The sequence below is a fragment of the Sitophilus oryzae genome, unplaced genomic scaffold (assembly GCF_002938485.1).
Source record: "Sitophilus oryzae breed Bouriz unplaced genomic scaffold, Soryzae_2.0 scaffold_575_pilon_pilon, whole genome shotgun sequence".
NCBI lineage: Eukaryota > Metazoa > Arthropoda > Insecta > Coleoptera > Curculionidae > Sitophilus > Sitophilus oryzae.
In genome coordinates, this window is record NW_022147168.1 from 697,880 (window position 1) to 721,278 (window position 23,399).

General features: G+C 31.7%; 2 protein-coding genes across 5 annotated transcripts in view; both read left to right on the plus strand.

Moving 5' to 3' along the window:
* LOC115887425 overlaps window positions 1–23,399 on the plus strand; it is a 300,519-nt gene that overhangs the window by 209,679 nt on the left and 67,441 nt on the right. The gene's annotated exons all lie outside the window — the stretch shown is intronic.
* On the plus strand, window positions 6,042–10,932 carry LOC115887429. Of its 3 annotated transcripts, none has more exons than XM_030906848.1 (2): window positions 6,042–6,210; window positions 7,071–10,932. In XM_030906848.1, the coding sequence occupies exon 2, from the start codon at window positions 9,768–9,770 to the stop codon at window positions 10,773–10,775; it is 1,008 nt and encodes a 335-aa protein (XP_030762708.1). In that variant the 5' UTR covers window positions 6,042–6,210; window positions 7,071–9,767; the 3' UTR covers window positions 10,776–10,932. The 3 variants fall into 2 exon arrangements, with proteins under 3 accessions (XP_030762708.1, XP_030762710.1, XP_030762709.1); XM_030906849.1 differs by having other exon boundaries at window positions 9,753–10,932.

Genomic DNA, 23,399 nt, shown 5'->3' on the forward strand with positions numbered 1-23,399 from the left:
CAATGAAATCGTTCATCGGCTCAAAATTAATGATTTAATTCATTATATTAATGAACTTTTTCATTATATTTATGTCGACTTTTGGTTCAGTGCATATTTGGAAAAAGCATTTTTTATGAATAATTGGATACCACACACTTGGTATTTCGAGTCAAATTGTCATTATGAATCATGTGTTGCAATTTCTAATAAACCATATGAGAAACTGTCAAAAGTTGACATATGATATGTCATTCTATTCAGAGCGTTATTTTCTACCGAATAAAGTAACAAAATATCGAGGGTGCCATTTAAAAATCAAAAGTTGTAAAACAATTGAATACGTGAATCAAGCCTAATTTATGTCATATACTAACATACCAAATCTCGATTTTTTTTCTGAAAAAATAAAAAAGTTATATTGGTGAGCCACTTTTGGGACGCACCTGGTATAGCGGAATGTCATAAAGCATCACTACCAAACCAACTGGACGCAGATTTCTTCGGTCATATGATATTTGGATTATAAATGATGAAAAGTATTATAAGTATTTAGAAAATCGGTAATTTAGACTAATTAAACTATTAGAAACAGTAAAAAAACAGTTTTCATAATGTTCTAATTAAGTAAATTATTTTAAATTATCTACCTCAATTCGGCAAAAGCAATTGTTGAGCAACATGCTTAACAAGTTTATTCCATTAGTTTTTAGGCGAAGTACTTTACTGTCTAATTATTTCGTTCTAAATTAATCACGAAATATTCATAAATCTCAGATAGCAACGTAAAAATGATACTTAATATTTGTAAAGCTGATTTTGCAACGTGATATTTCCACAATTGCTTTTGTGATAGATTTAAGTTGTGTTTTAACGTTTTAAAGATTGAAATACTGCTTTATTTCACACGTTTGATATTATGTAAAAAAAGGTGTGGAAGCTTTAACTAACAGATTTAAATAAAAAATGCACGACTTTAGGCCTTATGTATATAACAATTTGGGTGTAACACTAAGAAACAAGCCTGATATAGTCGAAAGTTGATCTAAGGAACAAGTTAGGTATATAGTCAAAATACTAAATCCGTGAGATCACCTACAAACTATTTTGTGATAATCGTAATACTCTAAAATATATTTTTAGCGAATTTTCAATACAGTTACTATACATATATGTATATTACATGGTGTCCAATGCATTAACAAATAAATATACGGGTGGTGCATTGTCTTTGGAAACTTAGGAAATCGCATGCAAATTTTGAACTGTCCAGATACTGGCTCCCCTGCTAATAAGCTGTGGAAAATAGAAAATCACGATGAAGCACCTCTTAATATTAATATTAAAAGTTCAAAATTTACCAGAATTTTTTTTCATCATCCCGAACGATATTTTCACGGTCAACTAAAAAGAAAAAAAAATATTTTTTTTGTGCACCCTAATCACCAGGTATAATAAAAAGATACAGAAGTAGAAAATCTCTATTAATATGAACAGTTCAGAACTTCTTTTTTTGAAAATCATCTCAGGAAAAAAGCTGAAAATTTTTATTGCTATCTATAATCTATAATTTAATTAGAATAATAGATTCAATATGTTTTTCAATGAATAGAAATATACCGTATGATCGAATAAAAACGGCGTCAGCGATGGCTATGAAATGAAAATCGCTGTCATTTTATATGTAAAATTATATATGAAATGTCATCGATCGTCATTTCATAGCCAGCGCTGACGCCGTTTTTATTCGATCATACGGTATAAGAATACAAACTCACTGGTGAAAAATAAATAAAGAAGTTATGTGGAAAATGAAAAAAATACATTATACAGAGTGTCCCAGAAATAAGTGGAAGTATTTTAACTGGTAATATAGTTCGACCCCAGAAACACGCCATTGAGGTTTTTTCGCGAAAAAATAATTTTGAAAATTCGAATTTTTTTAAAAAAAATTTGGAACTTTTTTTAGTTTTTATTTAAAAAAACATAATTTCTTGATAATATGGCAACATAGGTATTAGATTAAATTTACAAGAAAGAAAATCCAGAAAAGATCCAGTGATTCTCAAAATTTTAGCAAAAAATCATTTTTTTTTGAAATTTTCAAAGTAAAATAACTCCGTTATTTTGGACTTATGAAAAACGATAAAAAGAAAATATCGTCGGTGAAACGTGATAAACTGCTAACTCCATTATTTCTAATTTTACAGGAGAGCAAAAAAACGGTACAAAAAAAAATGTACACATGTGGGAAGTATTTTTATGCGTTAATATGATAAAGAGATAAGAATTTTATTTGCTGGGGAACAATAAAACCCAATATTTCGTGTTACGTCATTCTTTTCAGACACAATAGGGAGATAGCAGATATTCGTCTTGCAGAAATAAGAAATAAAAATATACTTCTGGAGATAGCAACCTTTATTGTTTGAAATTTTGAAAATGGAAATGAATATTACCCAAACAGATTTATAAATAATCAATTAAATTTAAAAAATATGATATTCATAACCATATATTTATAATATCGTCGGTCTAGAAGGAAAACATACAAGTCCAAAAACGAATAAATTTTTAATGGAAATTTTTAAAATTTTTGCATTTTTAAAGAACTGAAGTAGCAGAATTTTGGACTTAATGAATATAAAAATTAAACTTATAATTCTTAGAAGATATGGTAGAATCCTTCCATGCTTATAGTAGTAGACCGAGCTTGAAAGACAGTGCGTGATTTTATTAAATTTTTATTACTTTTCTCCTTATTTTTTTAATTTTTATAAAAATTATGTATCATTTACGTGAAAAAACGTTGAAAAAATTAAAACTGATTAGGTATTATGGAAATTCTTGTACAAGTAAGTAATGGTTATTTAAACTATTTATAGCATGCCGATGAATTGCTTGTATATACAGAATTTCGTTTTCCCCCTTACCCTTTACGGATACCCCGTATTTACAGAACGGATCGACGCAGGGTCGGACTGGCCATATTATATGTACATATAGATAACTATTAGGGGGGGGGGCCATCCTTCGCGGGCCCCCTTTATAGTTCATTATTTATTCTTAACAATATTTGCTTTTGCATTGCATTATGGAATTTGCATTGCATTGGTTTACCTTGCATTAGGGTAGTTCCCTGATTTCTATACAGGGTGAGTCTTAAATAAGTGCAAATATGTTCAGGGCTGGTAAATCTCGATAAAATAAACATGATATTTTCTCTTTACCATTTTGTCAAATAAATCCAAAACAACCGAGTTATTTCACTGTTAAAATTTCCAATTTTTTGCTATAATTTTGAGAATCATTGGATTTTCTTTCTTGTAAATTTAATCTACTACCTATGTTACCATATTACGAAGTATGTTTTTAAAGTAAAAATTAAAAAAAATCCAATTTTTTTTTAAAATTCCAAATTTTGAAAAAAAAAATTCGCACAAGAAACCTCGTAATTGTGTTTCTTGGGTCGAAATATACTACCCTAAAAATATTTGCACTTATTTAAGACTCACCCTGTATATAATAGGGAAAAATTGACCAAAACTTAATGCGAAAAAATACGCCAAAAAAACACACGGGCATCACCTTACATTGCCACCCGGGCCCCTTTTACCTAGTGCGACCCTGGATCGACGTACTGTACTAAAAAAACATGCGACTAAGAATCTGTGTGTTCGCTCTAGCGTGATCGTAACGGAAATTACGGAGATAGCAGCATTTCGGTGGCTATTTCAGATCACTAGGAGTTAGCAGATATTATTGAGTTAAAATAAAATTTTTTCTTTAATGGGAAAAAATGTGTTTGCTTTCCCTACTTATAGAGTATTTTTTTCTCTTTCTAATGGTATAAAAAAACTTATTAACGTAAAAAATGGAGTTAGTAGGTTATCACGTTTCACTGACGATATGTTTCTTTTATCGAGATAACCTAACCTAACCCCTTAAAATATTTGCACTTATTTCTGGGACACCCTGTATAGAAATTAATTCAGTTCGCACATATTGAGTACATTAATGGTATATATCAACACTAAACCCAAAAAAATAAAACAATGTAATTACATTTGCGGGTAAATGGTAATCGTATGCATCTGTAGATTAATTCAGAAATATTTAGCACACATCCAGTATTTTAATACAAAATATCTGAAACTTGATAGATAGAAATATAAAAACAAAAGTTTAACAGTTAAGAATTAATAAAGGAAAAGTTGTGGAAAGTGGAAAATGTCTATTACCATCTATAGATTAATTCAATTCGCACATATCGAGTGTTTTAATGGTCTCGTGGCTCATTTGAATTTATCACTCGTACGCATCGTACTAGCGCCGTTGGTTAGCAATTACCCTAATTGGAAAGGTTTCTCGAAGCGTTTTGTTTATCCTGATAAGTCGTTTTGCTCGTCTGAGAACGTTCGTTTTGCTTTTTCGTGGCCCAACATTACGAGTGGACGAAGAAAAGCCGACTGAACTGCTAATTATTGCCGCGTTCTACATAGAAAGTAAATTGTGCCTTGCGTTTTATCGCGGTACACCTAAAAAAGTATCAAAATATCTTAATACATTATCTATCAGATGTTTTGTAATTCACCCTTATAACTTTTTTTTTCGGATAAAAAAACGAGATGTGGGATTAGAGAGATTATATGTTATTAATTGAGATTTACCCAAAGGATTAACCCTCAATGGAAAATGACATTTATTATTCTATTATTTCAAGTTTTGACATTTTCAATTAAAAAATAGTATTTTAAATTTCACTGTAGTGTCATGGATGTGTTAAAACCACTAATTTCTAATCAAGGAGTATAGGAAAAATTGATTTAAACGTCTAATGTTTTTCGTGTCTTTTCCTGACTAGTTAAACTGTGAACAAATCGTATTTTAACTTTTTTAATCTTTCAGATAAAAAACGAGATTTGGTATATTAGTATATGACATAAATTAGGATTGATTGACGTATTCAATTGTTTTCGATCACTTCCTGTTTCACCGGAAATGACTACAACTTTTGATTTTTAAATGGCACCCTCGGTATTTTATTCGATAGAAAATTACACTCTGAATAGAATGACGCATCATATGTCAACTTTTAACATTCTCACTTAAAAAAAATCGTAATTTAAATTTAAATCTAGAGTGCCATGGCTGTGTTTAATCAAGGAGCCTTGGAAAAATAGATATGAGATCGTCTGATATTTTTCGTGTCTTGTCCTGGCCGATTAAAATATATCTAAATCGTATTTTAAAGCATAACTTAATTTTTTCAAACGAAACAAGGGTGACTTATTAGCATATTTGGAAAAAGCATTTTTTTACAAATAATTTGGTACCAGATACTTGTTGGTATTTCGAGTCAAATTGTCGTTATATTTATTGTCGCGACATTCGTCGTAACACAAAAAAGTTATAGGGGTGAGCAATTTTTGAAAAAAAAAACGATTAATTAAAACCTTCTTACAAATTCATTTCGAAAAAAAAGTAATGGCAATTTTTTATTTTCTTTCTATTGACCCCTAAAAAAATCTGAAAAATTGGGAAATCACCCTATTTTATATGAAAATGGGAAATGTCATTATTTCTAAGCCAACTCGACGGCTTTTTTTTCAATTAAACGGAACATATTATAACTTCAGCCACGCAAGTTAATGCCTATGAACTAAGTTGTTTTATTGAGAGAGTTTAAAGAAGAAATACTACCTATTCCTTGAAGAGATTTTGAGTGTTATTCAGAGAATAACTTAAAAGAGCCACCCCGCACTATTAATATGGATATCTACCTAGTATAATAAAATTTAAGTTCTTAGCCATAAAGCTAAAGCCTTTAAAAGCCGGGAATACACCTGCGGCAAACCTTGGCATTCATTCGCATTAGCCATTCGTGGATGTGAATTCGTTTGTGGTTTTTATTACACTTCACAGTTTTGTCCTCGTATTACATAATTTCTTACACATAGAGTATTAGTCTCGTGTAGCGAGATCCGTACGACAAGTTTAAATATTAGAAAAAAACGCACATCCCTACTCACTGCCCATCCCTAGTCTCCTGTCATCGTAGCGTCATTCTTAGTTTTGTCGTTGCGAAATACGTACGATCGGGAGACGCAGTGATAAATTAGTGAAATTTAGTGATAATGGGGCGCTCGAAAAACCGCAAAAGGGACAAGAAATCAAAGAAGAGACTGCTGGATAAACTACGGAGAGCACTGGAATCATCTTCAAGCAGTAGTAAGTAGAATTTGAAGAAATATTTCTCGAAGAACAGGGCACAATTCCGAAGTTTTACAACATAATTATGTGTTGTGGGCAAAGTAATTAATAACGCCCAAAAAGTCGAAACTGTTTTCGGCTCTATCGGTTAAGATAAACACAAACACCACCATTCTTCATTTTGTTATATCCCGTATGACTGGTTGTCTATAATAATGGGTTCTACACAGTGGTCAACCAGATGACAAAAGAGGTACATAAACTACATACTGGTCCAGTGATCAAATTAAAAAAAAAAAAATGTAAAATTGAATGTTGTTTTATTATATGCACTCAGATGTCTGAGACTGCATATTAATATTACATATGCACGTAGTGAGGCTCAAAAACTTCGGCCAAAAATGCTATATAGTAATTAAAAGTGAACGTGCTCTATGATATGCACTCAGATGTCTGAGTCTGCATATCAAAATTACATAGGCATCATTTTTAAATTGCCTTTTTGTAGTGTGGCTCCGTAGCCATACACTTCTGTCAAAAATGCTATTTAGCAACAAAAAGTGAATATTGCTGTATAATATGCACTCAGATGTCTGAGTTTGCATACGAATATTTTATATCTCTTTATTTTTAAACTGCTTATTCGTATTGGGGCTCTGTAGCCACACATTTCTGCTAAATATGCAATTTAGCAGTAGAAAGTGATTGTTACTTCATAAGATAAACTCAGATGTCTGAGGCTACATATATTTATGGGCATATTATTTTATGGCATATTAGTGAAGCTCAGTAGCTTCAAACAATCACTGGTTCAAATACAACCCTGACGCAGTTGTCATAGGGTTTATTATAAAAATCTAGTAAACAAAGAGATATAGGCTCGGATACTTCATCGAGTTCGACATCCTCCTCCAGTGAGGAGGCGCCTTTAGACTGTGATATGGAAAAGGGTGAGTTATCCCTTCAGGAAAGGGGGGGAGAGCCCGACATCCAAAATAACCCATTGCCAGTACCAGATAATGACGCCTTAGACCTGTTAGGCTCTAAACGTAAGGCCGATATTTCTTATGCTGAGGATATCCATATAGAGATAGCATCTAGGTGGGAAGACTTTCTAAAATCTGGTATTGAACGGGATGAAAAGAAAAAAATTATGGATATATATCCAATTGTAGGCAATTGCAAATTATTAGCTGCCCCTAGACTCAATGTGGAAATACAGTCCACAATGGAAGAAAGCGTTCTCAGACAAGACGCTTTCTTAGGGCGTACCCAAGACGAGCTAGGAGCGGCAATCTCAGCTCTAGCAATACCTCTAGATAAGCTCTTTTCACAGCCCTCTGAAGAATCCAAGGATCTTCTAAAGCATATTGCCAATGCAGCAAAATTGCTGACAAACGTACACCACAGCTTATCAAGCCACAGACGACACATTATTCTTCCAAAAGTAAACCCTACCATACGTAAATCCATAGAGCAGTTCCCTATTGATGAACTCCTCTTTGGACAAAAATTTGCAGATCAGTTGAAATCTACGAAAGAGTTAAAGAAAACCTCCTTGGAATTAAAGATTGCCAACCCGAAACAGAAATTCCAGTCAAAAAACTACAAGCGCCCTTGGAACAAATCGAAATTCAAACAGAAAGGGAAGTATCAGGACCAGAAGACAATCAGGAAGGATCAGAGAAGCCGCCTTGTGCGTCGGAAACCGGAAACTTACACACCATCCCGATTCCAACCTTAGAGGTAGATATAGCAAGTCAGAAATATGCTGGTAGACTTAAGAGTTTTATAAATGAGTGGAGAACCCTAACAGATAATCCTCTAGTTTTAAGCTGGATACAAGGGTTAAAACTACAATTTTTACAACAACCCTTTCAAAATAGTTGTAAAAATATGTTGAAAAACCCAGGGAAAAACATTTTAGATAGCTTAAAATGTCTTTTAAGTGTTGGGGCGGTAACACCATGCAGGCATACAAAGAACCAATTTATTTCTCCATATTTTTTACGAGAAAAATCAAACGGACAGTTCCGTTTTATACTTAATCTGAAACATCTAAATGAATTTTGTTTCAACCCTCCACACTTTAAACTAGAGGACTATCGCACGGTGTTAAAGTTATTGTACCCTAATTGCCTATTTACTTGTATTGACTTAAAGGATGCGTATTTCCTTATTCCCATACATTCAGAACACAGAAAATTTTTAAGATTTGTATTTGAAAACCAACTCTACCAATTTAATTGTCTCCCATTTGGGCTAAGCATAGCACCCTATATATTCACAAAAATTATGAAACCTATTTTAATGAAATTACGAACCGAAGGCATTATTTGTATATGCTATTTAGATGATATCTTAATAATAAGTTCATCCATAAAACAAGGTGTTGAAGATGTAAACAAAACCGTATCTATATTACAACAATTAGGTTTCATAGTAAACTTTAATAAAAGTCAATTAACACCAAGCACAGAGTGTACATATTTAGGTTTTATTTTTAACTCGGAAAATATGACTGTTTCCCTTCCTCAAAATAAACGTCAAAAGATTATAGAAAATATAAATAAAATGTTATCACAGTCTCGCTGCACAATTAGGGAATTTGCAAAGTTAATAGGTGTTCTTACAGCTGCTTGCCCTGCTGTTAGGTATGGCTGGCTTTACACAAAAATTTTGGAGCGGGAAAAAATTAATTTTCTTAAAACAAAACACAGTTATAATAAATACATGCTGCTTAGTGCAAAAGTGAAAACCGAACTACGTTGGTGGTGTAATAACGTAAAACATTCTTTTAATCCAATTATGAAAGGGACATACGACATTGTAATTTTTTCAGATGCTTCAAAAATTGGGTGGGGAGCTAGCTGCAATGGCGTGAATATTCATGGGTTCTGGAATAGCCAGGAAATACAAATGCATATTAATTATCTAGAATTATTAGCAGCTTACAATGCCTTAAAATCTTTTACAAAACACCAAGTGAACATTAGCATTCTATTCAGAATTGATAACGTTACAGCCATATCTTTTATTAACAAAATGGGGGGAGTTAAATACAAAAAATTGCACAAAGTAACTAAAGACATTTGGCAATTTTGCGAAAAGAAACGGTTTTCGTTGTTTGCATCGTATATCAACACCAAAGATAATATAGAGGCAGATTTAGAATCACGATGCAAAAAGATTGATACTGAATATGAATTGAGTAATATCGCTTTTCAAAAAATTTGTAATAAATTTGGCTATCCTGAAATTGACTTATTTGCCACTGAGCTAAATAAAAAATGCAAAAGATATATCTCTTGGAAGCCAGACCCAGGGTCGGTGGATGTAGACAGTTTTACAATAAGCTGGACAAATTATTTTTTCTATGCGTTTCCACCTTTTTCGATGATCTTAAAAATGCTAAATAAAATTGTAACAGATTGCGCAACGGGAATTGTGGTAGTACCCTTGTGGCCCGCACAACCCTGGTTCCCGTTGTTTCGAAATCTTATGATAGCAAAACCGATTTATTTTAAACCACGAAGGAACCTTATTTTATCTCCTTTCAGAAAACCACATCCATTATGGAGAGACACTACCCTGGTAGCAGCTCATTTATCAGGGTTGCGTTTTCGAAAAGGTCGTTCCCTGAAGAAGCCATTCAAGGAATAGTCTCCTCGGTATCAGAGTCGACTATGAAGCATTATGATGGTTGGTTCAAAAGATGGTGGGTTTTTTGCATAGAGGCACACCATGACCCGTGGGTTTACTCCTTAAGCCACTTCATAAATTTTTTAAATAAACAAGCGCAAAGTGGGAAATCTTTCTCGGCCGTAAACAGCTGCAAAGCAGCTTTGTCTTTCATACTTCCTATTTCTAGCACTGATGAACCCCTCATAAAAAGATACCTGAAAGGAATATATAATCAAAACCCACCAAAACCAAAGTATGATACGACATGGGATCCGTATCCTGTTTTATCATTCTTGGAAAAATTAGTTCCTTTAGACCGTTTAACTTTAGAGCAATTGTCTTATAAATTAGTAACCCTACTAGCACTCATCTCAGCGCACAGGGTTCAAACTCTATCAAAAATAAAAATTCACAACATCATTAGATTTGAGGATAGGCTGGAGATTCTCATTCCAGATAGAATAAAATCCAGTGGTAAGAATCGACAACAACCTGTTCTCAAAATTCCGTTCTTCTTGGACAAGCCAGAATTGTGTTTGGCAACTTGCATACTCTTTTACATCGAAAAAACAAAATCATTTCGGGAAGAAGGGTATGATACACTTATTTTAACACACAAAAGGCCTTTTCATGCAGCAAGTAGCCAGACCATAAGCAGGTGGATAAAACACACCTTAAAAATGAGTGGAATAAGCACAGAGCAATATTCAGGACACAGTGTCAGACATGCTGCTACGTCAGCTGCTAACAGAGGGGGTGTGAGTGTAGAGGAAATTCGGAAGAGAGCTGGATGGACAGAAAAATCAGCAACATTTAACAGGTTTTATAACCGACCTCTAGCTGTCCCTCCAGACCTTTTTGCTAGAGGATTATTGAAAGGGTCTAACGTAAATTCTTGAATGAACTCTTTTTTCAGTATTTCTGAATATTCATTCATATGTTAGGATATATTAATATATATCCTTTATTACTTTTATTTTATTTGGTTGCCATTATTATGTTATTACAATACAAAAATGTTATTATATTCATAAGTTTACCACTTGAATTTAATATTATAGGTTTTAATGTTTTTTTCTTTTAATTCGAAGAGTTTTTTCGATTTAAAATGGGTTTTTTCTCTATGTAATTTGATATATAAAAATAAATTTGTTCTGCATTACTCTTGATAGCCTTATTTAAGTCTTTAAACAGCTACTCTATGTGTAAGAAATTATGTAATACGAGGACAAAACTGTGAAGTGTAATTAATAGATCAATGACTTACCTTAAGGAAATTTGATCCTAATTACACGAACAGTTTTGTCCGAAGTATTACATAACCCAATCCCCAAATTTATAAGTACAATTCCCACCCAAAGGCTATCAGAGGTCTTTAAACTGAATGACGCTACGATGACAGGAGACTAGGGATGGGCAGTAGAGTAGGGATGTGCGTTTTTTTTTTCTAATATTTAAACTTGTCGTACGGATCTCGCTACACGAGACTAATACTCTATGTGTAAGAAATTATGTAATACTTCGGACAAAACTGTTCGTGTAATTAGGATCAAATTTCCTTAAGGTAAGTCATTTGATCTATTAATTATGTGCGCTTTATCAATAAGTCTGTCTAATGATCCGTATTTTCTGTACATTTTTGGGTGCCATCTGTCAAAATCTTTTCTAACTCGTTGGACAGGCGTTAGATCAAGCTAACTGAATATCCAACAGGTGAATTGGTTTGGAAGTATCGGTATATAACGTAAAATATTTAATTTTACGAACAAAATTAAGCATTTAATAATGCTATACCCAAAACAATAGTAGTAACTAACGAAATGCTTACTGATTTCTCTTCCATTAAAAAGGGGTAACCCAATTCTGATGTCGCATTTGTAACATATGCAGTACAAATTTTAGTAGTTTGCTCACGAAGACAAAAGTGTTAATAAGGGAATTGAAATTCCCACTTTTAGCAAAGGAGTTAAGCTTCATTCAGAACCTGGCAATTAGTGGTATCAATTACACATTTATACTTTTTAGTTTACGAATCATTCACAATGTTTAAAAAACACAATTAAAATGAATAAAATATCCTAGCAACAGCTTGCGGTAATCAGTTGTATCCGGCGAACAAACAGTAAATGGTTTCCAATAAATAAAGAAAAGAAAACGGCGAGTATACTTTTTCTGTCGAGTTTCATCCAGCACTTGAGGTGGATTATACCCGTTCTGGCGTTTTGGTTATTCCAGTGTGTATTCCCGGCACACGGTATTCAAATGTATAAAATCAATATTTATCTATAGAGAAATCCTAATATTTAGCTTATAAAACAAACAGTAAACGGTTTCCAATAAAGAAAAGAAAACGGCGTGTATACTTTTTCTGTCGAGTTTCATCCAGCTCTTGAGGTGGATTATACCCGTTCTGGCGTTTTGGTTATTCCAGTGTGTATTCCCGGCACACGGTATTCAAATGTATAAAATCTATATTTATCTATAGAGTAAGCCTAATATTTAGCTTAAAAACAAACAGTGAACGGTTTCCAATAAAGAAAAGAAAACGGCGTGTATACTTTTTCTGTCGAGTTTCATCCAGCACTTGAGGTGGATTATACCCGTTCTGGCGTTTTGGTTATTCCGGTGTGTATTCCCGGCACACGGTATTCAAATGTATAAAATCAATATTTATTTATAGAGAAAGCGTAATACTAACTTTTGATTTCTAACCACAATTTCGGGAAAAATATCGTCAGACGACATCCAAACAATGACAGAAAATACAATTTACCTCTAAATTCAAATGACAAACAGCAACTCTCACTGTCAGGTATGCTCCTCCTTAGACATACTTTACATAAATTAGACGAAGTTTGGAATTTGTTCGGAATCTTGGATCAGAACTCACTTGTCCAGAATTTTCAAAAACTTTATAGAATCTAGGGTTTGAGATATCAAAGAACCCTTTTTGAGACATCAAAAAAGTTATTAAATCCCGGTTCTTTCGGCACTTTCGGGATTTGGGTAACAATAATTAAAAAAAAAATATTTTTTGTTACATGCGAAAGATCATTGATTCTTTCTGGCGATCGAAATCAAACTCGAATTATTTTCATTCAAAACTCATTTTTTACTTTTGAAAACCATCCCTTGCTTGCTGATTGACAATTAAAATTTGCTAGTACCGATGAAACCGGGAAATCTCGGTTTCTTGGAGGCATTTTACGGAAATTCCCAGTAACGAAAACCAGCTCAGGTTCCGGAAACCTTAATTAATACTACCAATTAGGGTCCAGAATTTGGAAATCCCGGTTTTGAGAGTACCGGGACTTCCTGGATCTTTTTGGCCATCGAACCGTGCCTCGAAATTAATTCATGGTTCATTCAGGACTCGGTAACAATAATTAAAAATTTTGTTACGTGAGAAAGTCCTTTGATACTTTCTATCGGTCGAAATCAAACTAAAAAGGAATGATCCTCCTATAATGTTTATTTACAATAATTATTGAAGTTAAAATATGTTATTACATACAAACAGATATTTACAGTTTTAACTTAAAAATGTAGGGCTTTTAAATTTAATTAAATCGGTTTATGCTGTTTGATGTGAATTTTAAGTTACTCATATTTTTTTCTTTCTTGTGTTCATGTGTGTATTCATGTTAATTTTGTCATGACTGATTAAATATATTTAATAATTTGATATTTTCATTAAAAATCTCAATTTTTTTATCGATTTTATTTTTGAAACATGTCCCTTGCTTTCTAATTGATGAATTGCGCCCATCATTGAACAAAAATTAGTTAGTACCGAAAGTACCGAAAAAACGAGAAATCCTGGTTCCTAAGAGGCGCGCTACCGAAATTTCCGGTTCCGGAAACTCTAATGGTAATCCTGCCAATTGAGGCACTCTTCATCCTGTATGTTTTTTTTACTCTCTGCAGATCCGTCTTTCGTCGAGTGTATGACGGGCCCCATGCACCTGGTGCGTTCCTCTCCGAAAGCCGCACAACTTTCTTCGGTCCGCGGCGCGCCGCAATCCAACATCTAAAATTCACTCGGACACCGGCAGCACCAGTCGCGTTTGACATGCCCGTTCAGTAGCAGCGACAAAAACCGGCGATATTCGCGAAAATACACGCTTTTTACTTATTTTTATAAGTATCGTTTGCAATTTTCAATGGCCCCTATACGGTCATCGGTCGTTTCGACTACCTAATGGCCAAAGGGCCTTTATTATACCTTCCTTCGGCTTTGTCATCGAATTCTAATGGGCCCTTTACACAGGCTCCAGTCGTTCTTCAGCGCTAGTGTCGTCGACGTCAATAATAACGGTTCGACGGACAGGATGGGTGTCAAAGGGAAGAACAGGAAACATTTCAGTTCGGAAATAGACTTTTTTTCTCAGGGCGGCGACAGGATTACGGCCAAAACTTACGTTTGGTCTTCGTTGAAGACTGCGAAAAAAGCCAGAGGTAAATCAATGTTTTTTTTTGTTTACTTATGTCGTTGCGGACCGATTAGGAAATGCCTATTTTCCTCGATATTTTATAGATATTAAAACATTTTAAGGTACAAACAGGAAATAGTGTATTGGATGTTTTTATCTGCAGTAAAGGGAAGCAAAAAATTAGTACTAAATTTCTAGATTGTTTTTATATGATAAAGGGGATACGCATTACTTATCTTCAGATTTGATATGTCCTTCCTAAAGTAGTTTCAATTTTATTTCTGTAATTATATTAGCGGCATTTTAATTAACAAATTTTCAATATATTATTGTGTTACAAAGTTATTCGAATACACAGCGTGGGTCAAAATCATAATATGTATTTAAATATCAATTTGCACTAACACATTCACCACACAAGAAGTATAATACATATGTCATATATTAGTAGATCAGTTGTAGTTGAAAATATTGACAGGTGCCTACCGTGTTTTTTATGTATGAAAATTTAATGTAGATACTAGGTATAACTCCTAATAGGATTACACTTAATTAAGTTTTTCTATTGTTAACTGCTCTATGTATTTTTTTTAAATTAATCAGGGAGTTAAAAAATATATGTAATAAAATATTATGAGTATATAGATGTCTGATAATCAATAAATAAACCCAAATAATCATTTTATACCTCACAACGTGATTTGATTAGTGACATTCAGACACCAATTTTTTTTTGTTTAAAGTTTGTTGTGGTTTGGTTTACCCTATTCAAAAAAACTACATAAAAGTTTAATAAATTATACTTATTATTCTCTCATTATTTTAAATATTGTCTGAAGTAGCAGGTGCTTTTACATTATTAATCTGTATAAAGGTGTACAGTGTACAGGGTGGATCAAATTCGACGCTTTTAAATGGAAACATCCTTTTCTATAGGAGATAGACGAAAACTAATATCGGTGTCTGGAGCTCAATTTTCATCAAAAACATGATGGTAAAAACCGCACATCAATGTCTGTTACCGTTTCGGTGTTACGGGGTGTTTTTCAAAAATGTGCATTTTTAACAAATCGCTGTAACTTTTTTGCTATGGAAAATTTTGTATATCTATGAAAACATTTCCAAAGCACCTTTTTACGTAGAATTTAATGGTGTAAGTATATTTTTTTTAAAATTAATAATTTAAGAGTGATCAACAGAAAAATTGGTATTTTATTTGGGACACCCTCTATATTTTTAATTAACTGAAAAGAATTTAAAATTACCTTTCCAAAAATATAACACACTTGATATTTTGTTATAATCTCCTTCGAAATACAGAATTTTTAAAAGTTCGCCACTGTTAACTAGTAGGCTTTGGACCCCTTATTGATGATATGCCCTTAATGGAACTCGAAAACATATTTTTCCAGCAAGACGACGCACGGCCTCTGAACGCTGAAGTTATCAGCAAATTTTTGCAGCTAATTTCAAGAATAATTTTATTGAATAGCTAACCAAGATCCCAGCCATTGGCCGTCGAGGCCGCCTGACTTACTGCCCATGTATATATTTGCGGAAGAATAAAGGTTCCTTATTCTTCCGTATAATCTAGACAAGAATTAGAAATACTTAGCAGTTATGAGAGAGTATCTTTCACCCCCACTGAGTTAATGAATTCCGCGAGAAATGCTCAAAAACTGCCCCATCTGTCCATAACAGAAGACGGTCGATATGTCGAACACCTGTAGCAAAATCTCATGTCTTGGTTTGCTATTTATTTTTATTATTATTAGATATAGTTTAAATGTTTTGATGTTGGTTAAATATATTTTAATTGGTTATAAAATTCTGCATCTCTCATAGCAAATATTATTTCGTTTAATATTCATTTTAATTGATGCTCACAGCTAGAATATTTTTGCATTACAGCCCGTGCCGTTCAAAGCCTACTTATTTAAAGCGGGCGAATTTTTATATACTCTATATCTCGAAGAGGAATCGAGCAAAATATCAAGTGTGTATTATTTTTGGAAAGGTAATTTTAAATTATTTTCAATGGATTAAAAATATACAGGGTGTCCCATATAAAAAATCAAATTTTCTGTTGATAATTCTTAAATTATTAATTTCAAAAAAATTATATTTAAACCATTAAATTTTACGTAAAAAGGTGCTTTGGAAATGTTTTCATAAAAATACAAAATTTTCCATAACAAAAAAGGTACAGCGATTTGTTAAAAATGCATATTTTTGAAAAACACCCCGTAACTCCGAAACCGTAAAAGATATCGATATGCGGTTTTCACCAACATGTTTTTGACAAAAATTGAGCTCCAGACACCGATATTAGTTTTTGTCTATCTCCTATAGAAAAGGGTGTTTCCATTTAAAAGCGTCGAATTTGACCCACCCTGTACATAGCTGGTAGTAGGTAGACGTTTTATACAGAAATATAATGCAATAATATTATTGTTGCTGTTTACTTAAATATATAATAAAAAGAAGTTTAATGTTTATTTTTCATTTATGCACAGGATGGAAATATAGCAATTTTACGCAGAGAGCAAATAATAATAAATTAAAATAAAGTAATATAATAAAGTACCTATCAAATTTATATTAAGACAGGTGCGGCAAGTGGTCATGACAGGTGCGTTTATTAAAAACGATATAAAGCAATATGTATAGTCTGATGACTCTGATGTTCAACGAGTGAGGAAAGATTTCTACACACGACATCAAAAGACCGATAGAAAATACAATTTACCTATGAATTAAAGTGACTGACACAAATGTCTGGCCTGGATGAGTCTTAAATATGTGCAAATATTATCAGGGCTAGTAGATCTCCATAACAGAAACATATTTTCTCTTTACCGTTTTTCGAAGAAGTGCAAAATAACCGAGCCATTTTACCCTTTACTATTAAATGATTTTTTGCTTAAATTCTGAGAACCACTGGATTAATCTTCTACCTATGTTGTCATATTACAAAGAAATTAAGTTTTATAAATAAAAACTAAAAAAAATCATATTTTCTCGATATTTTTTTTTTTTCGCAAAAAAAATCATAAACGTGTATCAAGGATCGAAATATACCAGCCCTAAAAATATTTGCAGTTATTGAAGACTCACCCTGTACAAGAGGATTTAAGCTGTTTTTTAATCAAATTGTGATAGCTTCTACTCTAACTCACTAACATTAAAAAAAATCAAATACCTAAAAAATGGATAGCTGGATAGCATAATATTATATTCTTTTCAGGGTTGGCATGATTTAAATCGTGATTTAAATCAAGTGATTTTTTTTAATTTTAATCATGTGATTTAAATCAAAAAATTAATTTTATTGAAACTTGATAATAAATAAAAAAATAACTATAAAAGTTATAAAAATCTGTCTTAGAAAACTATAAAAAATATTTCTATAACAGATATAACAGATAATAAATCGAAAAATAATTGTAAATTTTATTATAAAACTGTATAAAAATACCTATTCATCAATTTAAATGTTGAACCGATTTTTGAAGTAATTTCGTGTGAATCCTAAGACCGCTAAACGCAGGGTTTTATTTTAAAATTTATGTATAAGTGACAAAAATTCGCTGTTCGAATAATACATATCATTCGCAGACTGGTGCAGAACTAGGTTCTTCTGATATAGAGACGACTATATCTTCATTCCCGAAAATCTATAATCGTTGTCAGAAAATATGTTTGAATTTAAATATTATTTTTTTTGAAACATTGGTATGTTTCCAAATTCTTACCGACATTTTGATTTGCAGTAAGTACTTTACACTTTGACATTAGATAATACATAATCAAGGATAATACTAATTTCATTCTCGGCTTAAGACTATTCCCGAACAATAGTGTATTGTTTTATTATAAGAGTAGAAATTATACTTTTTTGACGATGCTGTATATTTTGAGGACCATCGTAAAGCTATTCCGACGTTACAAGGAGGCACAAAAAGTACATTTTTACTTCGAATAAAACCAAACCAAACCATTTTTTTAAAACATTACAAATAATTTTTTAATCAATTTCAAACATTGCAACATAATACAAACAGTAATCGAGAAACGATTTGTACACTCGTTGAATTTAACACCCAATATCAGTTTAATAATATATTTTTGCACTTTTGTGCTTAGGCGTAACAGTGCTTTACTTTTATGCCTAACCGTTAAAATGACAAAAATTAATACTTTTGAAACGTTTGAAAAAAAATCCTTTTTGCGGAATATATTAGTGACCGATGTGGAAAAATTACACGCGCCGTAGAATTGTTAATGTTATCGGTATCGCTCAGAGTTATAAAGATTTAGCCATTTAGAATAGGACTTCAATTGGAAATAAGTCCTAGTCATTTGGAAATCCGATTTAAATATTGTTTTGAATTAAAATCAAAAAAATCTGATTTAAATCAAAAAAATCCGATTTAAATAAAAAAAATCTGATTTTTTTGATTTTTTTAAAAAAATCATGATTTTTTTCCAATCCTGATTCTTCTTATTTTATTTTCACAAAAAGAAAACTTTTTTTTAAATTCTTTTAAAAAATATTGTGTTCAATTCCAAAATCTGATATTACCTACCACATATAATTTAAGAATTATCATTTTTATTGGTTTTGGATATACCACGAAACCGATCTAAGTTGAAATTTAAGAATGCTAAAATTCTAGTTTTGTATCCATTACTGTAGTTATTATATCGAATTGCAATAATCAAATAACTTGAGTGCATTCTATTTTACTTCGTACTTGAGGTATTTATACATTTTTAGCAACTCCATATTACTTTACAAACTGGTTACATGACGATTAATTTGATTTTCAAAGTTAAATTACATACTTATGATAACAAAATATTTAAACACTTTCAAAGTTTCCTCTTACAATTAAAATTCGAAAATTAATTACATTATTTAGAAAATAATAACTAATTTTGTATGGTACTGTCTAGTCTATAGTGTACCTGGCCTCAAATTAAGTAGACAGTAAAATAGGTACTTCTCATTAAGTAATAATTATTTTATAAATACATATAATTCTGTATAATTTAAAATAAAGTCTTAAATTTTCTTGAAAGGTACTAAACATTAGTCGCATACACAACATACTATTACTATCTATTGTAATGAAGGTTAAACCAACTCTTTTTGCATAAATATTTTCTTTGCAGTTTGGCGTTAGTTAATTCGGTGGTATTACTGCTATTTTTTCTACATTAGTGTGCAGTTCTAATGGGATTGGTAATAACGAGCTTTTTAAACCCAAACACTAATTGAGGCGTCAAGTTGCAGAACCCGTCTTATCCCTAAAACGTTGTTTCGAGATAATTGGAATTATTAGGTATGCTATTTGATTAAAATTATGTAGGGATTTGAAATGGATAAGACGTAAGTAGTAATATATTATATTTGTGTAAAAAGTCTATGAAAAAATGCGGGATTTGCAACAATAATGACAATAAAAATCAAATATAAGTGGATAAGACGGATTTTGCTGCAGTAACGTGAAGTTTATATAGGAATAGGTGACTGTTGCTACATTTTGGGACTATGTTTATATAGATTTTAGAGTCAACTATTAATATGTGTCATTAGGCCATTTAAAAAAAAATGTATAAGGCGGATATTGCAACTTGACGCCTCAATTACATTAAAGTTCTCCAAAGACATTATATTATTACTCAAATTATTATTTACTATTTAAATATACTAGATTTAAACACGAAATATTATTCAATAAATATGTATTTAAATCCAGAACATGATAATTTTCAAACCAATCTAACACTTAAATTGCGCAAAAGGTGCAAAAACATACATTACTTGTTTTATCCAACTTTTTTAAGCTTCCATTAACCTGCATTCTTTTACACACTAAAATGTTTTATTTACTTACATTCGTACAAGATGTTTAGATCTCTCTAAAAATTCCTCAGCAGTTAAATATAGCTAGACATAATACAACAAACATTATATTTAGAAAATATATGTATAATGCATATATCTCCAATCTATTAATCGACGCGTAAAATTAACGGCCAATAAAAAAAACATGAACAAACAGTAATGAATTTAATTAACTCAAAGTAATTTATTAGTATAGAAAATGGACTCGTTTATAATTTCATTAGTCTACTTACGCTACTTGTAATTGCTTTGAGACGATATGCGGAAGATTTTTTATAACAAAATGCATTGTATTTAATTGACTTCAGCTTGAATAAATTTCTTGCAGTCTGTTCTCATTTAAATTAAATTAATTTTATATGATTATGTATGTATGATTATGAACTGGTAGCTGGTAATGGTTCGTAGAGACAGACGAAAATATCCCAAAATTTTACGAGATATATTCTTATCTGTATTTTTTGGGTCACACCGTGTAGCGTATCGGAACACGGGGCATAGGAAATCCCATGTAAATTTTGAAAAGGTTAAATATTATCTTCCCAGATGATTTTATGCAAAAATTGTATTACTCTTTTTTTGAAGAGGCGTTAAGTACTTTCGCCTATAATTTCGTTTTATTTTGAATAGTCATTTAAAAGTTACATATTTGCTGAATACTAAAATTTTATAATACGGCCCAGAGAAAGCTACAATTAAAATACCAGCAAAAATGTGATTGTGTCATTGTCAAAAAATTCGATGTCATATTTTTTTGTTTACAAGAATTTATGTGGTTTGGAAAGGGTGGTTATTTTTTTTCTGAACTGAAATTATCATCTATAAAAGAACTAGTTGAACTGAGAATAGTATTCGCGGTGTATGACTTGTTTGCGGTTCATTACTCGATCACTCATCCAGGCCTCGCTCTCATACCACCTTCATCTACAATAACAAATAAAAGAAATGTTTGTAACTAAAGGAACATTATTAAACTATACTACTAACAAAATATTTACATAATCCTCCATTCATAGCCAAATCATAATTATTTTATACAAAATTACATTCAAATTTTTGTAAATAAAATGTGAAATCGAATTTGACAATGACACAATCAACTTTTTGCTGGTATTTTAATTGTAGCTTTCTCTGGGCCGTATTATAAATTTTGCTAATTTGAAGGCAGATTTTCGCATATAACTTTTAAATGACTATTCCAAATTAAACGAAGTTCTAAACAAAAATACAGCTTTAAAGCCTTTTCAAAAAAGTCTAATACAATTTTTGCATAAAATCATCTGGGGAGATAATTTTTGATCTTTTCGAAATCTACATGGGATTTTCTATATCCCTTGTTCCGATGCACCACACGATATAATATATTTTCTTATACATGTTGGAGGCAGATGCCGAATTCGGTCTATGTCCGAAATAATTAGACATATTATGGCGATTTGTCCATACTAAACTTGCCAGATGCGTGCAACTTCGTGGTTATAAATAGTCTTTATATAACTTCTTTACGGAGGGGGTTAATATTTTTTTGGTATAATATAACAACAAAAGATTAACACCCTCCGCAGGGGCGGATACAAGAATTTATTTTAGGGGGGGGGCCAAATAAAAAGTCATGTAAAATATGCTATTCAGGGAGCCATTTTAAACCCAAAAGCCTAATTTTTAACCAAATTGATACATTTTAGGGGAGACGCGAGCCCCATGGGCCCCCCCTCTGTATCCGCCACTGACCCTCCGCATAGAAGTTGAAACCAATGCAATCAAAACTCTTCCGCGTAACTTTGTGTTGTGGATATAGGTAGGTATATTAAATTATAACAGCCATATGTCTAATTATTTCGGACATAGGCCGAATTCGGCATCTGCCTCCAACATATATACAGGGTGTTTCAAAACAAATGCGAAAAACTTCAGGGGGTGATTCCTTGTTCAAAATAAAGGGTAGTTTGCTTTATAAACGTTGGGTCAAAAGTCAACCATTAGGGAGATATCGCGGTACAAAGATGGCGGAAAATAATGTTTTTATTTTTATCTTGAAACGAAAAGAGATAGACTAATGAAATTTTATGGAAGCATTACTGTCATGAAAACACACTTTCTGGTAATTTTTTCACTTTTTTAAAATGAGTGGAAGGGGTTGAAATAACCTACCCCTATCATTCTTGTTAATGAAATTTAAAGAAAAATATTATCAAACACATGCAAAACAATTAATTTGATAGTTTGGTTTGTTTAGAAACTTTTTTTATATCTTGTATTTTTTTTTTATAAAACTCACCGATTTGAAATTAAAAATAAAATGTAAAGCATTACATGTCAGGACTAAAAAATATTTTTAGATTAAGAATCTAGTGATAATAATAATAATCTAGGTAATAACGTATTGCAGTAGGGTAATGTCAAATAAAACAATATTAGAAACATCCTAAAGTGACAGCGGCCGACTAGATTTTTTCCTAAAAAATTACAGCTGCCCACTAGATTCTTTATCTAAAAATGTTTTTTGTCCTGACATGTAATGCTTTACATTTTATTTTTTAATTTCAAATCGGTGAGTTTCAAAAAAACACAAGAGATAAAAAAGTTTCTAAATAAACTAAACTATCAAAATTAATTTTTTTGTAAGTGTTTGATAAGATTTTTCTTTAAATTTCATTAACAAGAATGATAGGGGTAGTTTATTTCAACCGGTTCCACTCATTTTAAAAAGTGAAAAAATTACCAGAAAGTGTGTTTTCACAAACAGTAATGCTTCCGTAAAATTTCATTAGTCTATCTCTTTTCGTTTTCAAGATAAAAATAAAAACATTATTTTTCCGCCATCTTTGTACCGCGATATCTCCCTAATGGTTGACTTTTGACCCAACGTTTATAAAGCAAACTACCCTTTATTTTGAACAAGGAATCACCCCCTGAAGTTTTTCGCATTTGTTTTCAAACACCCTGTATATCAAAAAAGAAAGATCCTATATCATAAATTTTCTTACTTATATAAATCGATGCACTAATACTACTCTTCTCCAAACTGCATTTATTTTAGTTTAACCAAAAATTGCTCATTTTTATTAGAAATAAGAAACAATTAACTCGTTAAATAATAGAATGTTTAATTAACAGATCAAATGACTTACCTGTAGGAAATTTGATCCTAATTACACGATCAGTTTTGTCCGAAG